The following is a 26,556-nucleotide window of genomic DNA, read 5'->3' as shown; positions in this document are numbered from 1 at the left end:
AAATGAACTGAAAATTATTTATTGTTGCCTTGATAAAATATACACAACAGCACTTGAAATGCGGGGTGACCTCTTTCATTGAATGTGGTAATTCAGAGGAAGTATATAAAAAAAATACAAGGATGGTCATCGATACTTCACATCTTATAAATTAAGAGTAGTGGTGATATCTGAATGTATGAATATGGATCAAGTTTGTGCTTGTAATTTCGGCTCTTGGTTTTGTTTTTGCTCTTGTTGAAGTTTACGATTTTGAATCCTGTGAACAATTCGTTCAAGTATCCGTCGAGCATCACAATCAGGGAAATTAGACATATCATAATATTGAGGAGCGATACGCACAAGCCTATATGTAGAAAGGACATGGAATAAAGAAAGTACTGGCAATACAGTAAGTACTTTGTGAGGTAATAATAGTTAATAGGAGATAATATAAAGTTTTATTGTTTTTCTTCAAAAGTACTCAACACAGTTAAATGTTGTTTTCAACTAATTTAAAATATAGGTTATCATTTATTAACGTTTAGTGAAGCTTAAAACCTCATTCAATAAAATTCCGGAACTATAAACACTTTTGAATGAATTGGGCACTTGCAATAATAACTGAAACCACGTACTATTCACTCCTTAAAGATACGCCTCAAATTAACAGTCAAAATGGAATTTATTTATATATTGATAGAATCCTTACTGATTAATTCGATTCAATATTTCTGTAGAATATTTTATTGCACATTTACGTATTTTAAAATAAACTCACTTGTTTCTATCCAAATGCTGACACAAACAAAACCAATGTGCATTGGTACATTTACGAATGGACTTACATTCAAGAAATAAAGTCCAGTAAAAATCACCTTTGATCATAATAAATAATCTCTCATTTATTCATTTTACTGATTCCACTCAAATAATATATATGCCTATATAAAACTGATAAAAGTATAACTGGAATACAGTTTTAACTAACAAAATAATGACGTATTAAGTCGAGCACTATGTGTGTTTGGATGGTAATCAGCAGAATTTTCACTAGTTGTATATGAGCATACAGGTTAGTATGACAGTTAAAATGTACGCTTTGCGGGCTAAGAATAATTTGCATTTCACTGAGTCATAGAACAGTCAACTGAATATGAAAACTACAGAAAGCTTACCAATCTGGTTTTACTTCAGTCACTGTACGTATATAATTCTTTGTTGTAAGGACGAACTCATTGTATAACACCCATTCCGGTTTGTGATCCATTACTGTAGAGGGGTGAAGCTGGACCACTTGATTGTCTTTTACAGTTAAATAGTGTCCAGTACGTTCAAGATGAGCAACCTAGGGAAGAGGGGGAGTAAATAATAATTAAGTTGACTAATCTTGCTTCAGAGGTCCAGGATAATAAAAAAAAGCAAATTTAGCAGAGTGGTTACAGCCATGTGTGTTTAGTTACAATCTAGGATACTATGAAGACTAGTAATATTACTACCAAAACAAGATGGAATAAGTGGGTTGTAAATTGAACAGATGATACAAATAATTGAAAATGTTTTGCATGTTGAATAACATTCGTTTGAATTGTAAACAGTATTTATTTAGTCCTGTGAGGAAATTATACCAATGTAGAACATTCCGGAAAAGAATGAATAAAAACGTCGATCTTAAAATCGACAGAAACAAAGATACATATTAAAGTGCCATTAAAATGAAACAAAGGACTTTATCATACCTGCATGAAAAAACCAGATACTAAAGCTTTTCGAATGTTGATGTAATAATCCCGAGAAGTGAAGTCTGTACTAGAACGACGAAGAGAAAATCGATCCATAATACGCGATAATTGTACCCGAACGTTGTCGGCAGATTTTAATGAGCGAAAATTTATGAAATTATCGTAACACCACTGTGGATCTTCATGATCTATGAATGTAACAAACAAGTTTATTTGTATTAGAAAAATAAATCCGAAATTAAAGTGAATTCTTACAATAAACACATTTTTAAAATTATATTACTAGTATCATGTAATGCTCTCAAGAGACCAACTGAATGTAAAATCTACCAAAACAGATATTTAATATTTATCTGGAGTGAAACTATGAATCGGTATCACACTGATCTGAAATTATTCAGTAACTGGCTGAAAAAACTCACTAGGGTATCCAGTTCAGTACTACATGTAGTTGAAAAACACTACAGATGGTTTGGAACTACATCAACAGACCAACATCTATTGCCTTTGAGTTATTTATCATGAAACTGTCAGTATGTCTTACTTTTTTCATTTAAAAAGAACTTATTCCAAAACTAGTAGTCTTTGGTTTAACATTCTGAGTTATGATAATTTGTGGAAATGATGTATCTTAAAGGATATCCTATAAGTGGTTCGATACTTTACTTCATACAGTTGTGAAAGTCTACGGAGAAAAAATTATATGAAATGACAACAATCAGGTGGATAACAGAGAACCTGCCAAACAAACAGACTAACAAAGGTTAAAAGATGCCCAACTAAAAATTCACAGGTCACAACTACCGCCAAACTACGTCGGTCAGCAGAAACGGGAATATTGTTACTGTTATCATAGCGTTTAGAAAAATTTGTGATTGTCTGTTGATTTTGTGATCATTGAGAAGACAAGGGACGTGTGCCATGGACCATACAGACCTAGTATTCATTGACATATTTGGTGATCCCAATATTCCCTCTATTTGAGGGGACTTCTGATGCTGCAGAATATCAAGTAAAGGAATACGTAAGTGTGGGGAAACTGATTTACTTGAACTGTGACCCCGAGCTTTTACAAATCTACCGAAACGTTAACAGTAGTGACAGTCAATTAGGGAAGATACATTCACAACCGGAGGTTGTAGTGGGCCTCTAGCTTTATCTTAATCATGCTGCTGGTGAACAGAGCTTGGTCGGTTAATGTATTGGACATCAATCAACGGAGTAGATGAAGTGCTAATTGCTTCCAACTCTTCTATACGTTAAAGCAGCTTCGTGTTTCTTAGCAGCATATAGAAATGATGGTGGGCTCCTGTACATCTGCAGATAATCACTTTTCAACCTTCTCTACATTTCGGTTTATGTGGACTTGACGCGGTATATCAAGGACTGAGCCCCAGGCCCTCTGTGGAGTTAGTTACACAGTCAATTAGTCATAGGCGACGCCGAACGTAGGATACATGTACATCGGTTTAAGATGGGACACCACTTTAGCCCAGCGAGGTCAGATTTTCAGGGCGATTCCCGGAGTAACAAAGGTAGCAAGATTATATGGTAATAAAAAAGACTAGGTAACTAAGATACAATCTGAGAAAATATAAATTGATGAAATAATTGAAAATGATTTATGAGGAATTTAGAAACCTATGATCTAAGAGAAGACAAAGAGTGGATGCAGTTGCACCATTACAAACCATTTTGAAACATGTCACCTAGTCTCTAACCATTGGTTACGATATTCGCGGACCCAAATCAAGTAGTCTGTACCTACCCTTATAGCTTAGTCGAACAGTGTCTTCATGGACTGATTTCATGTTTTGGTTTGGTTGCCAAAAATTTTATTCCAATCTACATCAGACATCGCTCGTTCACGAAGGCAGTGGTTGGGGATACGTAACACATATCCCAACTATCTCAGTTAATGAAGATTTGCAATCTTATCAACGATTTGCCATCTTTACCTAGTACTTTATCACTAATGCAGACATTGCTTATTCGGTAGTCCCAAAATACATGAGCAATGGTTAAAAGACACCTATGATCAAATACGAGTAATCCATAAATATCTCTTATTTTTAATAGCCACTTGTCCTTTGGTTGGCAGGTGGAAATCTCGCCTACACAGCGAGTAACGCAAAATGGCAAGAGCCAACCTGGCTTTCTGAATTCGTACCGAGATTTTTTCAAACACTAGAACCCAGCAGAAGCTAATCAGACTTACATGATAATTGAAGTGATCAACACAATCAACTACTTCACTTCCTAGCATTACTTCAGACGCTGACACAGACCAGTTTGTAGCATAATTTCTCATTTAGAGGGAGGGAAGCACATTCCAAACATGCTAGCATAGTTGCTTTAAGAGGTCATAAGACTATATCTTAATAGTATCTTCAGCAGATACTCAGTGAAGTCTCAAGACTTCAACACGTTGTAGAAGGAAGTTTGATCTTTTGACCCAGAAAATCCAGCGATTCGATAGATGGCATGTTTAGTTTGGTACTGTCACGACGTAGGCCCTTAAACGTCTGCTGAAACGATCAATCGTTAAGACACTGAGTGATAGGAATCACACCACAATGTAGTTATGAGGCCTCTTGCCAGGACTTATAATTGCCTCATTTCTAGCCTGTAAGACATTGAATGCCAATGGTTCCATGACAGGGACTGTTGAATTCGGGAAAACATATTAACCAGTGTCCCCATTTTTGTTGATTAATTTAGTTTGACAGGTTGTTTTTACATTTTTGGCGTGTTTGTTTGGTGAGATCGGTATATTATAGCATATAAACTACTGATTATTACTTACTTACGCCTGTTACCCCTCGTCGAGGAGCATAGGCCGCTCACCAGCATTCTCCATCCAACTCTGTCCTGAGCCTTCCTTTCCAGTTCTTTCCAGTTAATATTCATCATTTTCATATCGGCTTCTATTTCCCGGCGTAGTGTGTTCTTTGGCCTTCCTCTTTTCCGCTTCCCTTCCGGATTCCAAGTTAGGGATTGAGTCGTGATGCACATTGGTGATTTCCTTAATGTATGTCCGATCCACTTCCAACGTCTTTTCCTAATTTCCTCTTCAGCTGGAAGCTGGTTTGTCCTCTCCCATAAAACGCTGTTGCTGATAGTATCCAGCCAGTGGATGTTGAGTATTTTGCGTAGACAATTGTTTATAAATACTTGTACCCTCCTGATGATGGTCGTAGTAGTTCTCCACGTTTCAGCTCCGTACAGTAGGACTGTCTTGACGTTCGTATTAAAGATTCTGACCTTGAAATTGGTTGAGAGTTGTTTAGAGTTCCATATGTTCTTCAGTTGTAGAAATGCTGCCCTTGCTTTGCCAATCCTCGCCTTTACATCTGCATCCGATCCTCCTTGTTTATCAACGATGCTCCCCAGGTACGTGAATGTTTCCACCTCTCCCAGAGTTTCGCCATCAAGTGTGATTGGGTTGGTGTTCTCCGTGTTGCATTTGAGAATCTTGCTTTTTCCTTTGTGAATGTGGAGGCCTATCGATGCGGAGGCTGCTGCTACATTTGCTGTCTTCATCTGCATTTGTTCGTGTGTATGAGAGAGGAGGGCCAGGTCATCTGCGTAGTCCAAATCATCTAATTGATTCTGAGCTGTCCATTGTATTCAGTATTTCCCTTCAGATGTCGAATTCTTCATAATCCAGTCAATCACTAGAAGGAAGAGGAATGGGGAGAGTAAACAGCCTTGTCTGACTCCGGTCCTTACTGGAAATGCATCTGTCAGCTGTCCTCCATGCATGACTCTGCACTGTAGTCCATCGTATGAGTTTTGGATAATGTTGACAATCTTTTCAGGAACTCCATAGTGTCGAAGAAGTTTCCATGATGTTCTCCTGTCCACGCTGTCAAACGCCTTCTCATAGTCAATGAAGTTGACGTACAATGATGAGTTCCACTCAACTGATTGTTCAACGATAATCCGTAGTGTCGCAATCTGGTCTGCACACGACCTATCCTTACAGAATCCAGCCTGTTGATCCCTAAGTTCGGCGTCTACTGCGTCTTTCATCCGATTCAGCAGCACTCTGTTGAAAACTTTTCCTGGTACTGATAACAAACTGATGCCTCTGTAATTCTCGCATTTGCTCAGATCTCCTTTCTTTGGTATCTTGATGAGATATTCTTCTTTCCAGTCAATTGGCACTTGTTCCTCTTCCCAAATCTTCTTGAATAGAAGGTGAAGCATGTTTGCAGTTATTTCAATGTCTGACTTCAGTGCTTCTGCTGGTATATTGTCAGGTCCTGCCGCCTTCCCACTTTTGATTTGTCTGATGGCCATCTTGACTTCTTCGATCGTTGGTGGAGTGACATCTATAGGAAGGTCAATGTGTGCTGCTTCGATGTTCGGTGGATTCAATGGGACTGGTCTATTCAGCAGTTCCTCGAAGTATTCTGCCCATCTTTTCCTCTGTTCTTGAATCTCAGTGATTGTCTTTCCTTCTTTGTCCTTGACTGGTCTCTCTGGTTTGCTATATCTCCCTGCCAATTTCTTCGTTGTATCATATAGTTATTTCATATTCCCTTCTCTTGCAGCTTTTTGCGCCGCCGTTGCTAGTTCTCCCATGTATTTCTGCTTGTCGGCTTTAATGCTTTTCTTCACTTCCCTGTTTGCTTCTGCGTAGTCTGCTTGTGCTTTGACTTTCTCTGCTCGTGTTCGGCTGTTGTTAATTGCTAGTTTCTTGTTCTTCCCTTCTTGAATTTTGTCCAGGGTTCCCATAGAGATCCATTCCTTGTGATGACGCTTCTTAGGACCAAGAACCTCCTGACAAAGCGTATTGATTATTAGTAATATAAAATTGTTAGTATCAAAATCACCAGTATGTAATGTTAACTTTGATAAGTTTTTTAATCAACTGGGAATATACTATCAATCAAACTAAATATAGGTAATATACTTAGATAAAAAAATAATGTAACTACATATCAGATAAGCTATATTAAAAGCCTCCATAAAACCCGCCAATTTCGCAAGGGTCATAAAATAACATTGCAGGTGCATAATTAAACATAAATTGAGATATCAATTCTCAGAAATCGGGTTTAGACTAATGGAAATTGTTTTCTGGATACAATGGAAAATCAATTTTAAGAAATGGCTCTTTAGCTTACTTTGTTTGAAGGCATGATATACATTTAACATAGTTAAGTGGTCACCATCAATGTGAGCGAAACGCATTTTGGCTTCGTCTGCGGTTTTCTTGGAGTCGGCAGGGCGTACAAAACATTGAGGTACTGAAATAAATAGGAAGAGTTCCATATATTATAGATATTAACAGACGAGGAATCGGTCAAACTAGTGAAAAGATCTATCACACACTAACTAGGAATAATCAAACAAAAAAACAATTGAACTTACCTGATAACATTGAAGTGATGCTCAGAATTTCATTTGAACAGTTGTAATCGCAAGAGGCAATAACCATTTTGGCTAATTGGGGATCAAGTGGGAACTCAGCCATCATACTTCCTAGATCGGTTAGGTTACCATCATCATCAAGGGCTGCCAAATAATTCAATAACTCTAGAGCACGCATCAGAGTTTCCGGAGCTATTATATTCAACAAAAACTCATGATAAGAAAAATGGCATTGTAAACTTTTGGTGAAACAATGATTAAATTAGCGACAGAAAAGAGCTGAGTCTTTCTGTTTCACAACTGTTATTTACACCGAAGCTTCTAAATACTAAGTGGAAAGAGAAATTTTATTAGCAAAACTCTATAACGCCGGTAAAACCAAAGATTTTGAAATGGTAAACCTTAGTAGCGCAAAATCTACCTTCTGGGTATCATAAAATATGCAGATTTCTAGACTATGTATATTACAATACTAGACTGAGAAGTGTTGGCAAAAATAGACTATAGTGACCAATATTTGTAGAAATCAGTGTACAAAAATTCATTTAGTGTAGTGTTAATAAGTGACATTCTAATTGGACGGACGGTGTACAAGATACAACTCTTATCCCCCATTTTAATTACACTCGTAATCCTTTACTAATTACAAAAATTGATTCATTTTACCTAAATTTTGAGACAAAACATTTCCCACAAATATTCACCGACTATATTACTATTTGATTTAAGAAACGTCAAAAATGAAATTCATATGGATTCATCCAAACGCTAATATGAACGAATATCCTGAGCAGCGTACACAATTAGAAAACATAGCAGTGCATGTTAACTTCCCACTAATGTAAACCCATAATATAGTTTTAAAAGAAATGAAAATGGCTCATCACTTTATTGCGTTGATATAAGGCATGTGTCAGACTCGGTCACCCAGTCATCTACAACGTGGGACCAAGCACATATTAGCATCGGTTCAAGTTGCCATACCTCATTAACACAACAAGATGAACATCAAATTCATTGAAGCAGTTACTTCAAAGGTAGTAATATATATAAAGTTATGATACAGGTAGAAAGAATTAGTTCGTAGAAAGTGAGGTATGAAGTGGTTTTAATCTGATGGTTTAAGGGAAAACAAAGAGTGCACACACCTACGCCATTATGATCGATTTTGAGCCTTGTCACCCACAGTCTCCAACCATTGATTATGATAGTCGCACGGACTCCAACCAACTAATCTGCATCTACCGATATGGCTCGGACAAGAAGTTAGTGACTTCAAGCACTGATACCATATTTTGGTTTGGCTGCCTCTAACTTTCTTCTAGCCGTCTCTAGAACTAGTCAGCATTGCACACAGTAGCAGTCGGTGGTTGGGCATGCGTAATACGTGGCCCAACCATCTCAGTCGATGAAGATTTACAACATCAACTGATTTACCATCATTCCCTAATACCCTATGTCTAACCTTACTATTACTTACCCGTTCACCACAGCAGATACAAGCAATATTTCTAAGACATCTGTGGTCAAATACTAGCAACTTACGAGTGTCCTCTATATGTTCGACTACTTCACTCCCTATCCTTAGTTCATATGTTGACGCATGCCAGTCCTGAAGCAGCAATTTACATTTGCAAGGGAAGAAGAGCATCCAAAACATCTTTGCATTGTTAATCAGTGCTACCAAAAGACTCAGCATTTTATCAGCATCTTCACCAAACAGGACTATATCATCTGCGTTTCTAAGTCGATAAGTGGACATTCTGGTAGGAGATCGATTCCTGAAAATTCAGTCGACGAGTGTCATTTCCAGCAATAGGTTCATGATGAAATTAAACAAATATGGAGAAAATGGACAACCTTGTCGGACAGAACCTGAGATTGCAAGATCAGATGACAGTTCTCCATAAGCTCTCACTCGACTGGTAATGACCGAGTAAAGAGCCTTCACAAAGTTTATGTACTTCTCAGGTACACCTTCTAATGACAGACACTGCCACAGAACCTCTCGGTCTACAGAGTCAAATGCTGCTTTTAAGTCAAGAAAAACTATCTTTGTTGGACGCCAATAAGCATGCCTGTGTTCTAAAACCTGACGAATAGTGAATATGTGGTCGATACAGCCACGACCAAGTCTGAAACCAGTCTGATTTTCTCGCGTTTGCGGTCCACGAGTCTTCGTTAGGCGTCCGATAATTATTGAGCTTAGTGTTTTAGATGCTATGTTAGTCAGACTAATCCCTCTATGGTTATCACAGGATGACATCGACCCTTTCTTATATATTGCGACGATCAGTCAGATGTGATTACGTTCAATTCCCAGATTTTATCTAAAGTATTAGCCAACCTAATCGCAAAAACTAGATCATTAGACTGTTGAATAATTTATCAATATGACTTGGAAATAGTTATTTTAAAGGTTTGGTATGTACTTAAAAATGATTACCTAAGTATGGGAATTTCAAGCATGTAGTACTACTACAGAAAAACAATTAGTTTAGTGTATAAAATGAGAATTTTTATCTTTTTAGTATCGAATGTTGGAACGGTATTGATATAAAAACGGAATGAAGATTGGTAAGTTGAGCCCATACAATCAAAGAATTGTTTCTACAAACAAAAAGCAGCACAAATATTAGACAAATAAAGACAAGTTAGATAAATTCAGAAGCATTAGCAGTCCCAAAACATGGATTCACACTTAGTACCTACCGGGAGGATCCATAAAGTCAAAATGCACCAAATCATCAATCCCCAGCTTTTTCAACTGGAGGACAACAGTACCCAGGTTTGATCGAAGAATTTCTGGATATGTGTTCTCTTGCATCTCATTTGTATATGCCTTTTCTGTATACAATCTAAAACATTTTCCAGGTCTTGTACGCCCGGCCCTTCCGGCACGTTGTTGTGCAGAAGCCTTGCTGATAGCAGTGACTAAGAGAGATTCAACACGAATACGAGGATTGTAGACTTTTTGCTTTGCGAAACCTGGGTCAATAACAAAAACCACTCCATCAATTGTGAGGGATGTCTCTGCAATATTTGTGGACACCACAACCTATGAGGAAAATCGATAAGGTAAATATATTAGAAACACTGAAAAGTAGCACTAGTATATCCAAGTTGTATCAGACATGTTAATTATGATAAACACTTATTTCTGAATGAAAAACTGTCTACCGTCATCTCTTATGTAGACTCAGAAATTTTAAACATCTATATTACAGAACAGTACAGTTGACAATCCCAAGGAATGATTGTATTACATTTATACACTTTTGGTTATCAAGAAAATAAAAAACCCATATAACACATGTTCTTACAATGCCCAGAGTCGAATTCTCAAAATATAAAGCCTTAAGTTTAGTGTATAGATACCAACTCAGAAAACGTTTTTTATAAGCAATGGATATTATAAGAGGGAATCTTGCTTGAAATGTAAAATATCCTGTTTTGTTAAGTGAATAATCAAAAATTTAAGATAACAGTAAACGTCATTAATAAATATATTTTCTCCGCAATATATTAGATATGTTTTATTCTAACAACACCGATGGGTACAGAAACACTCATTTCTAAGGAATCCAATACTGTGGAATGGCACATCGTAACAATAATTATGGTGATAATAATAGGATATATGTCGTTCAAATAAGCTAATTGGATATATTTGATTGAATTTCAGAGAACCTTACTTTGCCTACGACAATTTCTGTTCACTTTCAAAATAATTTATTGCTTTTTGTAACTATTTATTGACTACAGTAACTAGCTGAAGTCAAACTTCATACGGCAAAATTTATCGTAGATTATGTTCCATGGAATACCATTCAGATTGTTTATAGCAATCAATCAAAGTCGCACTTTTTATGGGGCGTATGCTCAAGGCAAAAGATAAAATACACCTAACACGTTAGTCGCGTAACTGAAAATAAGTTATTCTTAGGTACTCAAATCACAATGATAAGGTTAAAGTGCAAGATGCGCCCCATCAGAATTTGTCTTAACAGGATAGCTACTGTATGTGGAATCATCTAAAAATAAAGTATACCAAAATCCTACCTGCAGAGTAGTGAGCTACCAACTTATTACAACACTTATTACATTTAACTTGGTTAAAGTCGTCATTGAACTTCGTTTCTAACAGCCAAATTGTGGATTAACGGTTCCGACACGATTATGTAAAACTCACTTTACCTACTTTGGTTAGAACAAACCTTAAACCAAAGTACATAGGCCTGAATTTAGTTTTCAAGTTACATTACTTTTCCCAAATAGAAGGAATAAAAGGAAATGGAGAGTTAGCCTATAATCAACAATGAAATTTACTTAGTTTGATTAGTTTTGAGTACTATTTTTGAATCCTAATGATAAAGTCTTCTAATAGTCTTTCTCACCAACCAATTGTGATTAAGTGCCATGATGGTTGATAAATACTTGGATAAGCTTCACATTAATCCTATCACTTGAATCGCTAGTTACTTAGCCAAATTTTGATATCAGTAAGAATTAGGATCAACCATCAATGCAAACGCATATTGGAGGTTTCGAGTCTAATAAACTCATGAAATCTAAGGAAAGTTTAGTGAAAAGTAGATCTGTAATTTGAATCTTGCCGGATGAATTTTTGGTTGGGTAGTCGGATAACATTAATAGCTCTCCTACAAAGCGTAGCTCAAAGCCAAAGATATAAATTTGAACAAGGATAATAACAAAACTTGCTTGTTTTTCTTGAAAAAGAACTTCAGCAACACAAAAATTTTCCCATTCTAAGGTTGATTTATTGTTTCCTTTTTTACATACTAGTTCCATAATGGCGTGAATTCAATAGGTATGAGCTGTTATAACTTGCGTAATAAGTACCATGTATTTCTGTTTTGAAAAAAAGTTTAGAGCACTTACCTCACACTTCAAGCAACATTCCTATGCAAATAGAAGTGTTGATATATTCTGCTACCTTTCCACCTGATCAATTTACGCTTGTTATCCTTACAATTTTTGAATTTTTTTCTCGAGTACTATGTGTTGATTTGTAATGTACGACAAAGCACATGCTAAGAGAACAGAAACTTGGTAATCTTTGATAGGACAGGGTCATTTTAGTACGGAGTTTAGAGGTCAAAAAGACGAAAACAATAACGACGAGAGTACGAAAATTTGAACGTTAATTATTTTTCTGACTTAATTTGTAACAAGAATGCAGGAAACAATGAACTATGTGTGTGGCTTACTCTATAGCTACTGAAGAAAATGCCATTTAAGAGATGGTTTTTAAGGTAACGGTTAAACGAAGACTATTTAAGTGTGCAACCTTGATAGACCAAATTATATAATGAAAGAAAACAAAATCCAATTGTATTTCGAAAACAGTTCTTACCTTTCGACCGACAGCCCCATTTGCACGTTTTGGAGGAGGAGATTCAAAAATTCTTTGTTGAAGATTTGGTGGAAGGGTAGAGTAGAGAGGAATGCAACGGAGTTCACCAACGTCCGGGCCCAAACCATCTACTTCTCTCTGGATACGTTTGCATGCTTCTTCAATCTCCTCTTGTCCCGTCAGAAACAGTAATATGTCACCCTCGATCTCTTCGCACATATGAATCTGGATTACAGTACGGATAGCCGCTTCGAGATAATCACGTTCTGGCTCTGGAGTATAAAATATCTCCACTGGATGAGTTCTACCGGGCACGGTCATAAGAGGTGCTTTGTGAAAGTAATCCTGGGTCATTTCGAAAAGGGAAGAAGTAGATGGCTTCATCCAACTCCAAATAAAATGTGATACAACTAGGATACATTTAACTAAACAAATACTTTTAAGATCTATTCATCAAACGGATAAGAACTATGTACTAACTTGAAATTTTCCAGCGTCCAAAGTCGCACTCATGACAACTATTTTTAAATCTAATCTTTGCTTTGTGATTTCTTTAAGTAGACCCATTAAAATATCAGTAGCCAAGGTTCTTTCGTGGGCTTCGTCCAAAAGAATAACACCGTATGCCTCGAGCAAAGGATCAGACATGCCTTCACGTAAAAGCATACCATCAGTCATGTATCTAAAGTAATTATGGAATAATCTAAAAGTTACTTCATCACGGTCCTTGAGGACGTGCAATCCTCGAATCGAATACTGTATCCCACTTCTTGACCAAGTTCAACATCCATTTCCTCGGAAACACGCTGAGCAACAGACATAGCTGCTACCCGTCTAGGCTGAGTGCAAGCCACTGCCTTTTTGGTCGGATACCGTCCAGTTACCCATTCCAGGCACCATTGAGGAATTTGGGTCGTTTTTCCAGAACCTGTCTCACCAACTAAAACGGTGACTTGGTTCTCCGATAATGTTTGAAAAAAATTCTCTTTGTATTCCCAAACAGGCAATTTGATACGCTTCCTGAGAAGTTCGAAGTATTTGGCACTAAACGATTTGCCTGAAACAAGATACAGATTAGAATAATTCGACAGACAGTATAGACAGTACGTATAGTTTTTGCCATGTGTGCATCACAATTCATACTGGTCTACTGTATACGTACACTGAACCATAACATGAAGGGCAACGTGAAATTCAAATCAACACAAACATTTTCGTTAACCCATTTGTTTCCTGTGTACCCGTAACGATGTTAGCAGTAAATGATGGATATGACCATAGCTTTTAAGTATAAATCTGTCTTTAGGGGCATAACAGTGATCTTGTCGAAACATGTATTTCAAAACGTTGTGAACTCGAAATGCACAGGTGGCATAACTTGCAAGTATAAGTATTCTTTTTATTTCTTATCCGCTACAAAAAGACTCAAAATTATCTCAAATATCTTCAATGTAGCCATTATATTCGAAACACTAAGTTTCAATAACTAAAGGGAAGATAACCTACAAAAGCCAATCGTATAAATGCAGATCAAATGTAATTTATAATGGATGCGCCTGGTCATGAGTAATAACAAGTAAGGAGAAAATAACTATTAGTGCCCCTTTATCCATTATTAGTAAGGAATTTACAATCTGGCTAAGTAATATCAGATGACAGTTTGAGATCACCAATTGGACGAAGAGATAAACACAATTCCATCTGACTGGTTTTGATCGCCAATCGTCCCAATTTACAAGAAAGGACAAATCTTGAGTCAGGTCCGATAAACAGTAAATGCATGGCCATTTTTTCAAATATTTTTAGGGAGTTTTTTTCATTCCTTTTGAAAAATTTTCTCACTCCCATTTTCCAATAATTTTCATTCCGTTTCGTCCAACTAAATAGCTAGTTTTAAATTCGTTATAACTGGTCGTTTATTTCTTAAAATTGATATAAAATGTCAGTACTTAACGACAGAACACATTTTCTTCAAATTATGGACAATAGTAACGTGCAAAGTACAAGCTCTGTCGCTTCTCACGTTGTCACAGAAACCGATAGCCTATTCTTGAGCACATTGTATATCGTAGCGTTCCAATCACTTGAAGCATTGAAGAGCGACATTAGTATTAGTATGTATACAGTGGGATATAATGTGACTGTATACACGCTAATACTAAAGTGAACACATATTCAATTCGTGACAGATGGTTGCATTCGAGCAGCTACATTACCAGCATTCCGATTGACAATTACTTCTCTATCGAAGTAGGACAGGCAAGAGTCAAAAAATCGTTATATGGCTTAGTAAGGCGTATGTCCGATGAACAATGTAGTGTTGTCTATAACTTTGCACATGAAGTGGTTTACGGCAGAATACCTCCAACGCCGTTGACCTTGTCTGCAGCTACTGAGTTTCAGATCGAGGCCTCCAATTCCACTAATGTGACGACACGGCATTCCTTTTGCAACGTAAAAACCACACGAACAGGTGATGGGATTAAGGGAGATTGTAATTGCCTATAGCGTCAACAGCCCTGAACAAGTCCACCGACATTACGACCTTAGTCACAGGAGTACGCAAGTACTGTTTCAGTAGTTGACATGCAGCTAATGTAAGTCTTTCCTGAAAACGGCGTATTTGTGGCTCTCGACCGGTAACTGTTTTGTTACGACAATCAGATGAGTATTTCTGGACTCTCGCTTCCATCCAATATCCAGTGCGAAGCAGCACACTGAATATAGATCTGAACATGTGTTTTTCTGTTCAGCTTATGCAACTTCAGAATTCGAAGAGACGTCTCAACGAAATTCGTACTACTTTGTTCCAAGAGCATCGCTGCGGGTCAAAAAGCATTTGACCACTTGTGCTTTTTAGACAAGTGATCTCTCATATATCGGTAAAAATTTCCGTCTGATGCTTCAATTAATGACAGATAACTATGGAAACTACAAAAGACTGTAATGCATATTTTTATTTACCTTTCCACATTTCCAGACGGAAGAATATCAGATATATCAGAATATCAGATCGTAGCCTCTACAATGACGGTAAATGGGCTAATGCCAAAGAACAAAAAACTTATTCTCTTTATGACATTACGAATTATGTGTATGCGACACAAAATGTGGGAATTGAGATACACCTGCGTTATAGCAGCATTTATTGCAAGTGAGTCATCTGTAATAATGACAATCACCTCTCGATTGTTAGTTGACCGGAAAAAGAACGACGGGAAATGAGAAAGCAAAGTCGATGTTTCGCAACTTATAAATGCCACTCATATCCAGAGCTACAACCTGATACAAATATAGGTTCTCCTTATTGCTTTCGTAGGTCCCATCAAAACCAACAACATCAAGAAAACGACTTGACAAATTCATTCGGTCTGCAGTGGCGAAGAAGAAATACAACAGACAATTATCTTCATCTAATTGATAATCACAAAGCCCACTAAGTGACATGATGTGACCTTTCAATTTGGCGTAATCACCTAACGTTTACAATTTAAATAGGCACATTGCTTACCAGGAAGGTTGGCCTGTGAGAACACTTTGTGGTGCATATTAAAAACATCTTGAGCATTAAGGCGCTTTCCGTAAGATTGGTAAGCAAAGTGAACAATATTAAATGCTGCTGTCCTAGATATCAAAAGTGGTTTCACTGTTCCCAATTCATCCTCCATTAGCCGGCGCATTTGAGAATCACTTCCGTACCTCGTGGGATTGCACTCGTGATTGTGATGCACATTCCCACGAACAACAGTCCAGTAATCTTCAATGAACTTACAAAAGATGAAGGCCGGACATCGAGTGTTCCTTTATGAAAAATTAAAATAAGACTGAGCGAATTACTCCTTCGTCTACTCAGCTGTGAGGAATCGCTAGGTGTTTTACGGCCATTTCTCCAACATTCCGATCTTTATGGAAATGAGGATCTCTCACCGCATAATGGCAGTACATGGCTCTTTCTAATGTCGCTCTTCAATGCTTCAAGTGATTGGAACGCTACGATATACAATGTGCTCAAGAATAGGCTATCGGTTTCTGTGACAACGTGAGAAGCGACAGAGCTTGTACTTTGCACGTTACTATTGTCCATAATTTGAAGAAAATGTGTTCTGTCGTTAAGTACTGACATTTTATATCAATTTTAAGAAATAAACGACCAGTTATAACGAATTTAAAACTAGCTATTTAGTTGGACGAAACGGAATGAAAATTATTGGAAAATGGGAGTGAGAAAATTTTTCAAAAGGAATGAAAAAAACTCCCTAAAAATATTTGAAAAAATGGCCATGCATTTACTGTTTATCGCTAGGTTCAAACTTTAATGAAAAAAGTGGACTATAAAACCCTCAACACAGATGGCTTATCGATTATATATCTCAAATATTTTGTTTCTTAGCACGTCATTTTACGCGAAAACTATTCTGTTGAGTTGTACTGTATTTTGATAACAGTTCATTTGACGATCTATTTCGACGATTTAGTACGGCGACTTGTAATCGATCTGCCACAGCGTATTATCGTCAACCACCTATTGAAAGTATTCTATCTGGCTTGACAACCGCGAAATGTGCACCATCATTCATTAAAGCCTAAAACAGTAGTTTCCTAACATTCCACTACGGACTTTTTTAAAATACTGCTTGAGTGTAGTGTAGCTGTGGAGTGACGTCGGTCGTGAGATTATAGGTAGATGTGGTAGACTATTAGAATGTTTCGATACTTATCTGAAGTAGCTGGATGTTAGGCACACCCAGTCACCGCGTGCCTCGACATGCAGTGAAAGCTAGAATAGAAACAAGCTTGAAAAGCCAGGGCCAGAAAAGCAAAGCCACTAACTTCTAGTCTGATAAGTTTCGAAGAGTGAAGACTTCTTATATGAGACTTGAACGATAACCGTCATATACAATGGAAGGCATTTCAGTAAAATTTGATAAAAGGAAAACCGATCAAGTTAAAGAGCCAACCTAATATAACTAGGTAATGAGTGGTCTTCATGAACTATATTTCCAATTTTGATGTCATCACCAGATTCCCACAAAGCACAAGGACTATCGAATTAACAAAATTAGCCACAAATCACAATATCAGATCAACAATGCCAACTATCGCATTAACATATCTCGAAAAAAACTGACCGTTGTAAGGATTTGTTTGTGCTGCGAATGGAGACTTATTTGAAGCATTCTGTTTAGGTTTGACCTGATTATCTGGGGAGCGCGAGCGATCACGTGAGTGATTACCTGGTCCATCAGAAAACCTGTGACAACAATACAGTAATAATGCGAAATAAGGTGAGAATGTGTTGATGAGACAGGTACTAACAAAAAGAGAAACACGCGAACTTGATACCTCCGCTAAGTTGCTTGTGCAAACCGTTCATAAAGATACAGAAACATATTAGTCTTTAATACAAGGATGTGAGAAATTTGTAATGAATACATTCGCTGAAAAATTACAAAAGGGCTAGGTAGTTATTGTAAACCATGATTATTGCCCCAACGAACGACAATTCCAAACATAAATAAGATTTTATTCACGTACTGTTGGGCGCTTTAAAAACGGAGAAAGTTACGTACTTTAAAAGAAGTTACTAAATATATTTGACATTAAGATACAATTATGAGCTGGGTCATAAAAGCACTTAACGAAGTACGACTGGGAAAATTAGTTTACTTTCTGATCCAATAAAGAGTGCATTAGACTAAAGGCTTTGCTTACTACAAAGGACAAAGATTTACCTGGCTGCTTGATGTGTAGATGGTGCTGAGTAGTTTAAGTACATAAAAAAATGTAGCCCATTTAGAGTTTAGACAATGAGCAAAGCCTTAGGTTCCTAACCCGTGGTAGCTTTATAAATATATTTAGTGATTCTCAAACACGTTGACGGACATTAGCTATGGTCCATGGGATTATACTTTATTAACTAATCATTTGTCAAGTATAACTACATGTGTTCAACTTTGAGACACATCTTTGTCTTAATGATATTATGCAGTTACACAAACCAAAATAGATAGGACAAGGATTCGAACCCAAAAGCTACTAATTAAGAGCAGAGTGATTTAACCATTGAACGACCACTAACAAACTAAATATTTCTACCATATGACCTAATAAGAGTTTTGTACTGCCAGAGTCATCGGCTTTAGCAAAAACTGACGATTGTTACCTGGGATGGCAATCATATACGAAAATATTAAACACAATGTTTGAAGGTGTTAAGTCGGAGGGTAACGCCTGCCCGCCCGAAGATAAAGAATGATCCTCTCACATGACAAAACTGATTTCGAGTTTAACACCAAACGCGGATAGTTGAGGACTCTAGTCCCTGCATGCAAAGTGATGGATTTCATGTCAGTTTATCACTATATCAAGGTAACCAAACATTGTATTGCCAGAAGTCTCAACGAAAATACGAATGTGAGACTGACATTCCTAGTGATGTCTGCAACTGAAAATGTAAAGTCATATAACCTAAAGATGCTAAGAAACAACTTGAAAACTCGTCAGCGTCATCACCTCTACGTTCTACAAGTTATCATACTCCAATACTGCACACAAAAATTTGTTCTCTTTCGCAGTCACGGTCGTATTCCTGAAACTATGTTAATGGACAGTGAAGTTTTACCACAGCTACAACATATTTTATAGGTACTCATTTACCGTACTCACATTCCTAAAACTGGTTCAGTGAGAATAGGTAGCCGGAAGAATAGTCGCTTCAAAATAACTAGCCCAAATTACTCAAAACGATACTAGTTAACCACTTTGTAGGATTAGCCAAGTATAAAATGGGATGAGAAACATATGAATCATGGGACGAACCGCATGAAAAATATGGGGCTAAGTCTATTTTTAGTCACGCGTTACGATAAATTTGTTGAATGACTATTGACCTGAGTGTCAATTCATAAGTGTAATGTGAAACGAATAAAGTATGACTCAATTAAAAATGAAATCCTAAAAACGTCCTTGGTAATTACCTTGACCGTCTGGGCTTAGATTCACCGATATCAATTCTATGCCTTGACGACATCACACTAAGAAAGTACGAAAGCGCGGAAAACCTGGTTCGTTTAGTAAAACAACATCAATTTTCTTTCTAAAAACGAAACCTGACAAACTGAAAATCTCACTGTCAGAATGGGAAAAGAGTCTTTATTCAAATAAACCGTTTTTAGTGGTAAATAAATCCCCGAAATCAATAGCTCGGTAAGTCTTTGACATTCAAGCGCGCTGTTTAAAAGGACAGCCGTAATTTTCCTTTGTGTAAATTTTTATTATTTCAGTCATTTATTGCATACAAAGACTAGTGTTTACACTTTAAATGAATTTTTTTCAGTTAAAGTATCCACTAAGAGTATAATTTTTGTTTCTTAAGTAGTTCATCGTCGGTACTTTTGAGTACTTTGTTTTTTATTGCATTTGTTGGCAATTTTGGTCCGAACAATTTATAGTTTTACACTCTTTCGGTCATGGACCACATTTATCTCCGGGTACTACTGTATCTAGTTTCTTTCTGAAAACCTTTGATCGATAACTGGACTGTGCAAGAAAAGCGATTGCCAACGTCCAGTTTGTCGATACCTCGTTGAAAGCGGCATGCAGTGCGACGAGTGCAAAAGCTAGTATCACGAAGTTTGCACGAAATTAACGCCTGCTGCTCTTAAACAGAATGGACATAAACTAAAGGGTTCAAGAGTTTTTGTCCATAAGGACTTACCGCTTACAGACCGTGTAAAAAGACGAGAAAACGAAAAAGAACTTCAACTTAGTTTAGATATTGGCATAGAGAATGATGTCAAAGCCATTATGGGTGCAGCACGAACTAATTTAAATAGGCTTCGGATCTGTTACACTCATGCTCGAAGCTTGCTCAATAAGCGGTCGGGACAAGGTGTACAGATTGACTTTACGAAGCCAGATATAATCGCAATCACAAGAACTTGGCTCATGCAGACTACAGATAGTATGGAACTTGATTTTGAGGGTTTTACGTTGGTAAGAGCCAACGAAATCCAGAAGCGTAAAGGAGGGGAAGTAGCTATTCATTAGGAATACTATCCCATTTGCCATTATCAACAGTGTATCCCATGAGATTGGGAAGTGTGAATTTGTTAGTTGCCGCTTAAGATGCAAGGGGCAAGAGCTGCTGATTGGTTTGCTCTACCGCAATCCAGGCTGTGAGGCGTATGAGGCCATGCTAAACAATCTCAATACTTGGTCACAAAGTGGTCGATGTCTAATTCTAGAAGACATCAATGCACCCACCGTAGATTGGAAAAATCTGAGAACTGAATTGTCAGAAAGTTCCTTCAGGCAGAGACTAGTTGATACAGTTATCACATGTGCCTTAATACAACATGTGAAAGAAGCGACTAGGTACGACCAGGACTCTGAATTATCCTTACTAGGTCTTATATTGACTCACTATGAGGATGACGTTGCGAACCTCGATTGTATGCCACGCCCAGGTAAAAGTGATCATGCAGTTCTAACCTTTGACTTCCACATGGTTGTCAAAAACGAGCACACATCAGCTCAACCCATATCTAACGTCTGGAAAGTAAATACACAAGATATTATACACCCGGAATCGTCAGTAGATTGGACAATAGAGCCAGAGTCTCCAACTGAAGCAGCTTGGGGTATATTTCAAAATCTATACCTAAAATTTATTTGCACCCCACATTCCTTGGACTACACCGTGGGGGCTGGGAAACTCTCCACCATGGATCAGTAGGAAGGTTCACACTCTTCTCTGTAAGAGGAGAAGAATCTGGGATAGATTCATGTTACTGGGGACTGATTAAACAAAATCTCAATATCGACGAGCTCGGAATACCTGTGCCTTGACCCTCCGTAAGTCTAGAAGGTTGTACGAAGAGAAAATTCTTAAGGAATCTATAGAATGTCCTAATCGCTTGTATTCGTATATAAACAAAAGGATAAGAAGACGAGGTAATGTTCCAGCATTATGAGGAGGCAGTAATTCTTCATCATTAGTGTTGGGTGATTATGGTAAAGCTCAAGGATTATCAAACTACTTTGACAATGTAAATACCGTTGAAACACCCCTCCCGTCAGTTCATACAAATCCCACACACACTGGGCAATATGACCATTTAAGAACTCGATATCTTCGATCTGCTAAATCAGCTTGACACAGGCAAATCCTCGGGACCCGATGAACTGCATCCTAGGTTACCGAAGGAATTAGCTGACTTTGTTTCGAACCCTTTGAGTAAATGCTTTAATCGATCCGTAACCCGGGGTCGATTACCAAAAGACTGGAAGAACTCCATAGTAAGTCCTGTCTTCAAAACAGGTACGAAACATAAATCTGAAAATTACCGACTCGTTAACCTAACTAACATGGCTAAAATTCTAGAGAAGATTATTTGGGAAGAGTTGTCTAAAGTTCTCGACGAAAACCGGATCATTTCGGAAGAGCAGAATGGTTTTAGAACAGGTTTTTCCTGTCTCACTAACTTATTAGGTGCTCGAGAAAACTGATGAGCTCTCAAAGACAAAACACTTCCTATAGATGTAGCCTACATTGACTCGTTTTATCTTCACTATTTATATACACCTCATACATATTGATTATCTTTTGCACTTAATTGAGACTTTCATAGCATCACCCAAAACCATGTCTGCACGAACAAACACTTATTCTAACGTTATTTACATAGTTGTTTATTCTTGTTCTGCGTTAAGATATTTGCGTATTCCGCGTCTCCTTTATTTCTATTTCCTTAGTTTCTTCCTTTCCTTCTTCAAAATCAATTCAAAATTCTTGCTAATTACACAGAACCTGATTTATTATTTCTATTATTACTATTCTATCATTAATATTTTATTTTCCTTTTCCTTCCTTTCTCAAACATGGCATATGTAATGTTAACATTATTGGAAATTGTGTATTATTGCATTTTTTGAAGAAACCCGAAATGGTTTCTTCACAGCACTTATGTACCCATAAGGTGTTTGTGAATAATAATAATAATCCACTTTCCCCTTGAATCATCAACGAGTGGAATTCAGTAACTCATCAGATGGTTGAGGTTACATCCGTCGACTCTTTCAAAACAAATTGGACCAACTGAGAGACCATCATTTGCCAGGACTAACACAGAACATCAAGCCTCCTGTCCTTTCCAGACTGAAACTGATTTGATGCTGACCACATCATTTTTGATGGACTCACCTAGCTGAAGGCGCTCGTTCATGCATCTGCATCAGATCACGAATGAGAATGCTGTGCTCAACTTCTGCTACAACCGCTAGCAAGTTTAGATCAGTCACTTATTGACATATTGATAGCCTATCAGATATATCTTCCAACCTCTTCGCTTCTGACTTCCGATTTGACTCGATGGGCAAGTTCTGGTTATAGAAGGTGTTACGGGTTAAAGTGTTGTCGAACTACAAATACTTGTGGCGTCTTCAAATCTTTCTGTCAAGTAGTTCTGGAGCAGCTTGCAGTTTCCTTTCAAAGTTTTTCCGGATTCTGGTTTGTGTAATGAGGACAGAAGGCCTACCGCTTATGTTATTTTCTTCCTAATATGCTACTGTGAGTGTCTAATTGTCTCTTGAATAATCCAAATGAAGGTGCAGACACCACTGCTTCGAGTTTCACATTCCAAGAATTAGTTACTCGGTGTAAAACCCGTATGTCACGGGTATTTTGTTTCTTCTTGACTCTCCTACTCGCCTGCTATGTCCTCTGAGTCGTCCCACTCTAGTAGAAAGAAAAAGAGGAGATATATTAGGTCCATTATCATTTATTTGTACTCTGTTAATCAAAATCAGATCACCTCTTAATTCGCGGTATGACAGAGTGAGGAGGTTGACCTTTTCAAGCCGATCTTTGTATGGTAAACCCCAGAGTTAATAAATCGCACGGATGGCTGCCCTCTGTACGTTTTTCCAGGATATTCGAGTCACCTTTCAAACAGGGTCCTGCAGTCTGAACGCAGTTTTCTAGTTTGGATCTCACTATGGTGTGTGTGCTGTAGCGAATATAATAGTATCTATTTTGATGAATGTCCATCCTAAAGCCCATAGGGTTCTAAAATCCTTAACCGCAACCTCACAGCAGTGGGCCGTGGTCTTAAGATCATGACTCACTGTCACACTAAGACCCTTATGGGACGGGATTACGGGTACAGTCACTTCTCCTACGCTGTACCTATTTACCTCTGCATTCCCAAAGTGCGTGTTGGCACAGCTGACAGCGTTTATAGGTGCCAGCCACTTTATTTAGACCAGTTAATCAGAATATCTAGGTCTACCCAGAGTGCGCATGGATCTGCGTTTCTCACCACGTTTTTTCATCATCAGCGTGTAATAACCCTGGAGACTTAACTATACTTGGAAGTTCATTTACATACAGTATAAAAAGTAAAGGATCTAGAACAAAACCTTACGGAACTCTAATAAGTACTGGTCCTCAGATGGAGCACATGGAATTTATTCTTATTTCCTCTCCACGACCTACCAGGAAATAGTCAAGCCGTTTCAGAAAAGGTCCGACAAAGCAAGACTTTCTAACTTCAAGAGTAGTCTTTTTCTACACCTTATAAAATGCTTTGCTGAAGTCTATGTAGACAACATCCACAGATTTTCCATTATCTAGAGCTTCTATCTATTTATCTCTAGCTTTACGGGGAGTTGTTGTGCAAGATAAACCTTTTCTAAAAAACCATAATGTGCAGGATTTCATTTGTCTTACAGATATTCTACTAGAAGTGCAAACGCGATACTGGCAATCACAGACTATGTGAGAGCTATAATCAGAATAAGGATTCAAACGTCGTTTGTTTCCAAACATGAAGGTAACAATTTGATTAGTACAACAATTAAAAAGATCATAGTCATTAAGTGGAACGCACGAACATACCTACCAGTATTGCCTGTTTTATCAAAATGAATAAAAATTATGAGTCACACGAATACAACAGTATACTAATGTCATTCATTTGGTAGGTTACATGCAACAGGGATAATCTGCAGACACACCAGACAAGACTGACGGGGTGGGCGCTTATTCAAGGATTTGACTTGTTTGTTACAGACACAACTAACATGTTGTTCGCTTTTTAAAAAGTTGGTTTTCGTAAATGTCACTATGGTCTTTTTGACCATCCTCTCCAGTATTCTGACCATTAAATTTGTGAGGATGACAGGTCTGTAGTTTAATGAAAGCTGTCTTGATCCTGTTTGATGTACTGGAGTGACATTTGCATCCTTCCAGTCCCTAGGTAAATCACCTTGGTCAAGTGACATATTGAATATCACAGTCAGTGTTGTGCAATATATTGTGCAATTTGTCTCAAGATTTGAGGGTGCAATTCATCCGGTCCAGTTGAATTTCCCGTGTCAAAAGTGCCAACAACCTTAAGTACATCGTGTCGAACAAAGTCCACAGTGAGCAGACGACTTATTGGGGGCCGTACCGACCTGTGGCGTATATTAGGCGCATATTAGGAAGAAAATAACATAAGCGGTAGGCCTTCTGTCCTCATTACACAAACCAGAATCCGGAAAAACTTTGAAAGGAAACTGCAAGCTGCTCCAGAACTACTTGACAGAAAGATTTGAAGACGCCACAAGTATTTGTAGTTCGACAACACTTTAACCCGTAACACCTTCTATAACCAGAACTTGCCCATCGAGTCAAATCGGAAGTCAGAAGCGAAGAGGTTGGAAGATATATCTGATAGGCTATCAATATGTCAATAAGTGACTGATCTAAACTTGCTAGCGGTTGTAGCAGAAGTTGAGCACAGCATTCTCATTCGTGATCTGATGCAGATGCATGAACGAGCGCCTTCAGCTAGGTGAGTCCATCAAAAATGATGTGGCAACATCAAATGTCGAAGACTTACAGAGCTATTGATTTCGGGGATTTATTTATCGCTACAGTATAAACGGTCTATTTGTAGTGATAGTAACCCTAATCATACAATCCTCAAAGCTGGACATGCGAAAACTGAGAACGCAGATATTCAACATTTAACCCGGAGAGGAGACCGACAATGATGAACGCAGGAACATTATCAATCGGACGGCATGGCCCAGCCTCGCAGGCTTGGTCTTTCCTGTGAAACTTACCTTCTTTATTCACACCAAATGTATTGCCCTATCTCCAGTCTAAATATGTTCTTCGGAAACGTCAAACAATATATTGCTGATTATTATTATACGACGAGGCAGAACAGACAGTGATGTTGATGTGAACCGCAAAACAAGAAGCCTTAACAAATTACGGAAGCTATTTTTGGGGACGTTAATTCATTTAATTCAAAGCTTGTAAAACTGTAACATTTACTTTTGCCCCTAGCCTATTCTACAGATCATAAGCTTTCGTTTGATGTATAATTCATTGCCATAGCATTTTCTGTTGTAAAGCTATTGTCATTTAGACGTAATCTTTTGTACCCTATTTTCTACTATAATCCCCCAGTTTTGGATATAATTGTGTTTTTCTGATTATTGTACGTTGTGGTCAGCCTATTCATCTATTTATTCATGTAACCTTTCACCCTAATCTGAATTGGGAATTCGAGTGCTAGGTCGGGGTTGGAATAAAGTGATTAGCGTTCCAGCTGTCTTTGTCTTCTCTCTCTCTCTCGCGTGCTTGCCAGCCAATCAGGGATAGAATAGTTTTCGTCTCTCTACCCCCACTTCGAACTGACGCATATTAGCTTCAAAGGTTAAGCCAGTCAGCCTACCGGGTCAAGGTCTTAATCTACATTACACAGGTCATACTCGGCACAAAGTGGGTAGAAAGATTCAAGGAAGTGACAGATGTGAATTTCACGTAAGATTTTATAGATTAGGTAATCACATCATGACATATCTATAATTTTAAGATTAGGTATATCATTATAACATTACTAATAAGGAACTAAACCCTAATACTACGGAGTCACTTGATTGCATAACTGTCGGAAATGATTCCATTCCTCTTCTACCGATGCCCCTGATTGAAATGTCCAGTTTTCAGTCGAGGCTGCAAAGTTGATCATCTTTATGCCTGCCTTCTGTATGTTAAGAAGGGTAGGTGGAACTGTT

At 37.7% G+C, this 26,556-nt stretch overlaps 1 protein-coding gene across 1 annotated transcript; it reads right to left on the bottom strand.

Annotated features, from left to right (window-relative positions):
* Window positions 1-19,510, bottom strand: Smp_087270 (putative atp-dependent RNA helicase; the record flags this gene model as incomplete). The annotated part of the gene is made up of 11 exons (XM_018797090.1): window positions 1-346; window positions 1,158-1,327; window positions 1,719-1,909; window positions 6,857-6,979; window positions 7,104-7,295; window positions 9,816-10,161; window positions 12,481-12,825; window positions 12,961-13,162; window positions 13,195-13,537; window positions 17,610-17,731; window positions 19,458-19,510. 11 exons carry the CDS (start codon window positions 19,508-19,510, stop codon window positions 190-192), a joined length of 2,244 nt encoding a protein of 747 aa, XP_018652166.1. The 3' UTR covers window positions 1-189.
* Between the last annotated feature and the right edge of the window lie 7,046 nt (window positions 19,511-26,556).

The sequence above is a fragment of the Schistosoma mansoni genome, chromosome 4, assembly GCF_000237925.1.
Source record: "Schistosoma mansoni strain Puerto Rico chromosome 4, complete genome".
Classification (NCBI taxonomy): domain Eukaryota; kingdom Metazoa; phylum Platyhelminthes; class Trematoda; order Strigeidida; family Schistosomatidae; genus Schistosoma; species Schistosoma mansoni.
Note: the sequence above shows the minus strand (reverse complement) of the source record. Positions and strands in the feature narration are given on the sequence as shown.